Source organism: Chiloscyllium plagiosum, chromosome 28 (genome assembly GCF_004010195.1).
Source record: "Chiloscyllium plagiosum isolate BGI_BamShark_2017 chromosome 28, ASM401019v2, whole genome shotgun sequence".
NCBI classification, from domain to species: Eukaryota; Metazoa; Chordata; class Chondrichthyes; order Orectolobiformes; family Hemiscylliidae; genus Chiloscyllium; species Chiloscyllium plagiosum.
The window spans coordinates 1,520,779-1,527,512 of record NC_057737.1 but is presented as its reverse complement, the minus strand read 5'-3'; the positions used below and the strand labels follow the sequence as shown (position 1 = coordinate 1,527,512).

Genomic DNA, 6,734 nt, shown 5'->3' with positions numbered 1-6,734 from the left:
CTGCAGTCATTGTTTTTACCACCTTGGGGAAAATATGGTAAATGTATTGATTAAAGCATTGGGTTTGTAGAATTACACAGTCATTCCATACCATGACTTGTAAAAATCAAGCATTAGCTGACACTGAATGAAGCTTCAAGTTTAGAACACAGTCCATATTAACAAATTGTGGTCTTTTGACTTAATGTGGGAAGCAATGCAGTGTTGTGGATCAGTAGAGAGTGAATGATCAAGGTTTTGTTTCTCTTGGAGGGTCAGAATCATTATGGACAGATTTTTTGGAATGGCTAGTTTTTTTCTCTCTTGTAAGGCCCACTTGTGCACTTTCACATCTGGTTTCCTGAACATACATCAAGCAGGACTGACTATCAGGAGCTCTGCCTAACTGCCCCTCCAATTCAGATTTGCACTGGTACCTCCTCCTCTTACTAGCTTTTTTTGTTTAAATAATTAAGCCACACCCCATAAGCACTGTGCACACTGGTTAAAAGTTATCTCAAATGTGAAATATTCTAATAGTTCAACTTATCCATCCTACACAGTGAGGGTATAAAAAGCTCACATTTGTGTCACAGGTACAAAGTATTGCATGTGTATAATGAGCTAGAATCATACAGTACAGGGGGCCATCTACTCCACTACCTATACCAACTCCTTATTTGACCTCATTGTTCGTTCTCAGATTTCTGCAAATATTCCCTTTTTCATGTGTAATTTTATGTTTAACGTTACCACTTAATCTGCTCACGCCACTATTTCAGGCGGTCTAATCCAGATCATTACTGTTCATCAACTGTGGGGAGCACACAAGTAGCCAATTGGTTTTTGGCAGGAAAACCAAAGTGCTGAAGAGACTGAACGAGTCTGGTGGCATATGTGGGGAGAAGTCTACGGATTCCCCTTCAGAACCGAAGAGTCATACCAGACTCTACTGCTTCCACTGCTAGGAGAGAGTGAGGACTGCAGGTGCTGAAGATCAGAGTCAAACAGTGTGGTGCTGGAAACGCACAGTAAGTCAGGCAGCATCAGGGTCAATGTTTCAAGCATAAGCTCTTCATCAGGAGCCAATTATGCATTTTTATTTTTTTTGTAACAATGACAAACTTTTTTTGGATGGTGTTTTGAGAGAAGAATATGGGCTAGATACTTGAATAATACCCTTTGATTTTTTTTTTAATGTATTGAACTTTCATTGGAAATTGATACTTCCTCAGGATTGCTTTGGAAGTTCAACCTGAAACTTGTGCACTCGCTTCAGAAATGGAGTTTGAATTGTTTTCTTTATTCAGTCACTGCATGAGGGCATCACTTGCTAGGCAGCATTTATTGCTCATGCCTTCTGTCCAGAAACAGGTCAAGTTATCACTATTTAGTGAGGTGAAATATTTCGGGATAAACTAGTTCCGTCATTGCATCTCCACTTTGCATACTTCCTTACAATGTCTTATCCTCAAATTTGTGATGCATCTTGTGGAGAAATCATCTCCACATTTGATTGAAGGTCCTCCTGTTGCTGCTTCCTGTCTGGGGGGGAGCCATGATTCCATTTTCTCCTACCCCACAAGTGTAATGGCCTTCTGAAAGAGGTTCTTCTCGGTCGCAATGAGTGATGTACTGTGTGATCATCTTAAAAAAAAAACAACATACATTAGAGACTGTAAGAAAAGATACTTCCATGCCAAGACGTTTTTGCTAATGTGACAGAAGAGATTTTGACACTGAAATAATGAATGTATTGATACCCTTGACCCACATGCCAAAGTGCTGTATCTCTTGCAATGAGCTAGAATCTGAATCATACAGCAAATGTAGTGACCACTTGGCCCATTTGTCCCTGTGCTAGCTCTTTTTCTCCAATGCCTCTTTGATTCCTCTTTAAAAGTTTGTTACAGAATATGTTTCCGCCATTCTTCATCTCTCCAAGACAGAGCAGACATTCGGCTAATCACTCATGGCTGATTTAAGTTTCTCAGCCCTATTCTCCTACTTCCTCTCCATAACCCTTGATCTCCTTGCTACTGTAGAACTCATTTATCTCCGTTTTTAAATATACTTGGTAACCTACCCCCACCCGCCGCCATCTATGCCAATGAATTCTAGCTGAAGAAGTTTCTCCTCTACATTTTGAAAGGTCTTCCCTTTACTCTAAGGCTGTGCCCTTTGATCCTAGTGTCTTCTACCAATCGAAACATCTTCCCAATATCTACTCTTCCAGTCCTTTCACTTATGTGCGTGTTTCAATTAGGTTCCCCTCATCCTCCTTCTAGAGTCAATACAATATAAACCCAGAGTCCTCCATTTTCCTTATATGTTAAGCTTTTCATTCCTGGGACCATACTTATGAATCTCTTCTGAACGTGCTCCAGGGCAAGTGTCTATCTTACCTGCAAGAACTCTAATAAACGCTACATTAGACAAACAGGCAAAAAACTAGCCACTAGAGTACGTGAACATCAAATAGCCACAAAAAGACGTGACCCTCTTTCACTAGTATCCTTATGTATAGAAGAGGAAGGACACCGTTTTGACTGGGACAACACCTCCATCATAGGACAAGTCAAACAGAGACACTCAAGAATTTCTAGAAGTTTGGCGTTCCAAACAGAACTCTATCAACAAATGCATTGACTTGGATCCCATTTACCATCCCCTGAGAAAAATATCAGGAAATGATGTAATCACAGGAAATGACATTACCAACCCAAGGAAATGTAAACACATATGTAGCTAACAGGCCATGCCACCAGTGCTTCAGCTGGAGGTTCACTGATGATATTATGTAGTGTGGTGATGAAATGTCTGAAAACGACCCTTCCAGCTCAAAGTTACATCCAGTAAAGTCCTCTAACTCTGTCCACCCTCATCCCCCTCCCTGCAAAGGAAAAGTTAAGCCCAGTTTCTCTCCACCCTTGAAGTCAAGCCCCACTTTTTTGGAATCCCTCTGGTAAATCTTCTGTGTGCCAACTCCAAAGGTTTGCAATCCTTGTGTGGTGGCCGAAATTGCACTTGGTATTTTGTGTGACTAGTGCTTTATTAGAGATTAATGTGACTATCTTGCTTTTGTACACTGACTCTTAATGATGAAATGGAGATTCCTTTTCAGATTGAACATCATTAAACAACACTAAATAAGAGATTGTGTCAAGACACTTAATAAAATTGTATCTTGATGATCGATCAGAGGCAGCCATCTGGCTGACAGTCACTACTTACCTTCCTCATCGTTACCTGGGTCTTCATTAATGCGAACTAGACTGGTGTTCCATTTTGTCCAGTTAACTTCTTTGATCCTGGTTTGAGAAATGATTTGGATTTTAAAACGAGCCAACTTGATAGGAGCGGGAGTAGGACAATTGCTCCCTCATGGCAGTTCATTGAGCTCAATACTTTAGTCCCACCTTCTCACTATTACCCACCTATAGCTACCTCCTTGAAAAGAATATTACAGCTTCAACCATTTTCTGTGGTAATGAATTCCACAGGCTTATCACACTCTGGGTGTAAATATTTCTCATCTTCAGGTATATAAGTTTCTCCTTAGCTCTGTCTTAAATGGCCTCTCTCTCATTTCCTGTATCTGCCCTGTTGAGCCCAGTAACTACACTCCCCTCCCTCCATCCCACCCCCCCCCCCCCCCCCTCCAAGGAAGAGAATGCCCCTTGTGTTCCAGCCAATATCTCTCCTTTAAAAGTGTCCCTCAACTCCTCCTGTATGATTTCTTGTGAGCTTGTTTTACGCACACTAGCTGGCATACTCCCTGTATTACAGCAGTGATGTCAAATGTATCTGCTATAAAAGACGTTGGGTATCCTGCGGTTGTGAAATCCATCGTTCCTCTTTTGCTGGGTCAGTGTCCCAGGGCACCTGCTTTAGAGAGGATCGTGGGCTGCACCAGCAGCAGACTTGGATTGTAGACATTCAAGAAGACAGCTTACCCTTCGCCCCCATATCCCAGGGCAGCTCATTATGGAGAAAGTGAGGACTGCAGATGCTGGAGATCAGAGCTGAAAATGTGTTGCTGGAAAAGCGCAGCAGGTCAGGCAGCATCCAAGGAGCAGGAGAATTGATGTTTTGGGGATGCTGCCTGACCTGCGCTTTTCCAGCAACACATTTTCAGCTCCTTATGGGCCAATAGAATTCTGGCCTTCAATGCCACACCCATATCCCCAAAAATAATTAAAAAGACCCGCACTGAGTCTTAAGATATTTACTTCAAGAAAAGGATATTAAATTCTGCCCACTCTTTAATGGCATTCTTATTGCTGAAGAGTATTGGGGACTGGGGGGAGCTTTTTCCCTTCTGTAGTAGGATTTGTTCTCCCCATTACACTTGGAGGGGCTTTAGAGAAGACACAAACATCCCCTTTAAAAGACCACCTTCACACCCAAGTGCAGTATTTCCTATGAATCTGGTGGTGTGCTACATCAATAACATCATGTTTTACCTGATGTATCTCTTGCCGTGAAATGTTTTTCCCAGTTGAAATTTCTCCTTCAGATACTTTGGCAAAAACTTCTCCAGATTCAGAATGGTTCTTGCTCTCTAATCAATGTGGCCATTGAGGGAAAGGAACAAGTTAAAATAAATACACCATTAGTTTCCTGCACTTAAGAAAAACCAACAATTCTCCAGTTTTTGACCCGTTTGAGTGCATTAACATAGCACCACAGCAATATTAAGTTAAAATTAAACTGGACTGGCTGTCTAACAGTGGGTAAAAACAATGACTGCAGATGCTGGAAACCAGATTCTGGATTAGTGGTGCTGGAAGAGCACAGCAGTTCAGGCAGCATCTGAGGAGCAGGAAAATCGACGTTTCGGGCAAAAGCCCTTCATCAGGAATAACAGTGGCAACGTGAACAGCTCTGAGACCTGGAATCCTGCAGTGAGTAACTCCTTTTCGTGTCTCTCTCTAAAGCCCACCTCCTGTTTACAAAGTCCAAATCAGGAATGTTGTGGAACACTTGGTGCTTGCCTACCAGCGTGTTCAAGAAATTCCCAACACGCTCCAGGATAAAGCAGCCAGCTTGATTTGCACACTGATTACTAGGCATTGCACAAGTAATCCAGAGATCCCCCACTAATGCTATGGAGCCAGGGACTCCAATACCACTTTGCCAGCTGGTTGTCTATGAAATTTGATGAATAAATGCAACATGTAAAGCTCGCACCAGTGACTCTCTGCCCACGATGGCAATCATTGGTTGATAATTTGATTCACTCACTTCCTTCAGGGGAAGGAAATGTGCTGTTCTTGTCTGGTCTGCTGAACATACGATTCTAGACCCACAGGTAGTCACTGAACTGCCCTGGGAAAATGTCCTAGCAAGCCATTGTGTTGAGGAGCAATAAAGGCTGGGCAAGTGACCTCCATATCCACAGTGTAGGGATCTCCTGTGGTCATTCCCCTGAAAAACAAGTAAACCGTTTTCAATACTGTTGGGAGTCAATTTACCAGCAGCATGCACTAGGGTGCAGGTCTCTGGCACCAAGTCTGTCCCTGTTGCACAAAAGGGAAGGAGGGAAAGGAGGAGAATGTTAGTCATTGGGATGTGATAGTGAGAGGGTCAGATAGGTTTGTAGGGAACGAAAGAGACTGATGGTTTGTGTGTTGCCTCCCAGGTGCCAGGGTCCCTAATATCTTGGATCATGTCTTTGGGGTCCTGAAGGGAGAGGGTGACCAGCCCCAAGTCATGGTCCATGTAGGTACCAACGACACGGGTAGAAAGAGGGATAGGGATGTAAGGCAGGATTTCAGGGAGCTAGGGGGGAAGCTGAGCGCTGGTACCAACAGAGTTGTTATCACTGGTTTATTACATGTGCCACGTGATAGCGAGGCAAGGACTAGGGAGAGATATCAGCTGAACAGGTGCCTGGAGGGATGGTGCAGGAGGGAGGGTTTCAGGTACCTGGATAACTGGAGCTCCTTCTGAGCAAGGTGGGACTTGTACAAACAGGACAGTCTTCACTTGAACCAGAGGGGTACTAATATCCTGGGTGGGATGTTTGGTGCTATTCGGGTGGCTTTAAACTAGCTCAGCAGGGCGATGGAAACCTATGGTGTAGTTCCAGTGCACAGGAGGATGAGAGAAGGGAGGACAGGGACAGAATTTCACAGTCACAGGAACGTGCTGGCAGACAACACGCTGGTTTGAAGTGTGTCTACTTCAACGCTGGAAGGATCCGAAATAACGTATGAGCTTGCAGCATGGGACTTCGACGTTACGGCCATTTCGGAGACATGGATAGAGCAGGGACCGGAATGGATGTTGCAGGTTCCAGGGTTTAGATCTTTCATTAAGGTCAGGGAAGGCGGTAAAAGAGGGGAAGGTGTGGCTTTGTTACTCAAGGACAGCGTAATGGTGGCTGAAAGAACATTTAATGAGGACACACACACGTGACAGGAGAGGTCACATTGCTGGGAGCTTTTTCTAGGCCTCCGTAGAGTTCCAGGGATGTGGAGGAGAGGATTGGCAAATCGATTCTGGGCAGGAGTGAAAGGAACAGGATGGTCGTTGTGGGGGACTTTAACTTCCCCAACATTGACTGGAAATGCTATAACTCTAGTACGTCGGATGGATCAGTTTTTGTCCAATGTGTACAGGAGGATTTCCTGACACAGTATGTCAAAGGGCCGACAAGAGGGGAGGCCACACTGGATCTGGTGCTCGGTAATGAACCGGGTCAGGTGTTTGATTTAGTGGTAGGTGAGCACTTTGGAGAGAGTGACCAT

The 6,734-nt window shown here is 43.9% G+C and overlaps 1 protein-coding gene across 1 annotated transcript in view; it reads right to left on the bottom strand.

Annotated features, from left to right (window-relative positions):
* Positions 1–1,057: 1,057 nt before the first annotated feature.
* LOC122563870 (transient receptor potential cation channel subfamily V member 3-like) overlaps positions 1,058–6,734 on the bottom strand; it is a 21,046-nt gene continuing 15,369 nt past the window's right edge. Inside the window, exons 7-9 of the mRNA XM_043718071.1 lie at positions 4,446–4,543; positions 3,214–3,290; positions 1,058–1,626 (exon numbers count right to left, since the gene is read on the bottom strand). Coding sequence (XP_043574006.1) covers positions 1,451–1,626; positions 3,214–3,290; positions 4,446–4,543 — 351 coding nt within the window. The 3' untranslated portion in view covers positions 1,058–1,450. The remainder of the gene's footprint in view (positions 1,627–3,213; positions 3,291–4,445; positions 4,544–6,734) is intronic.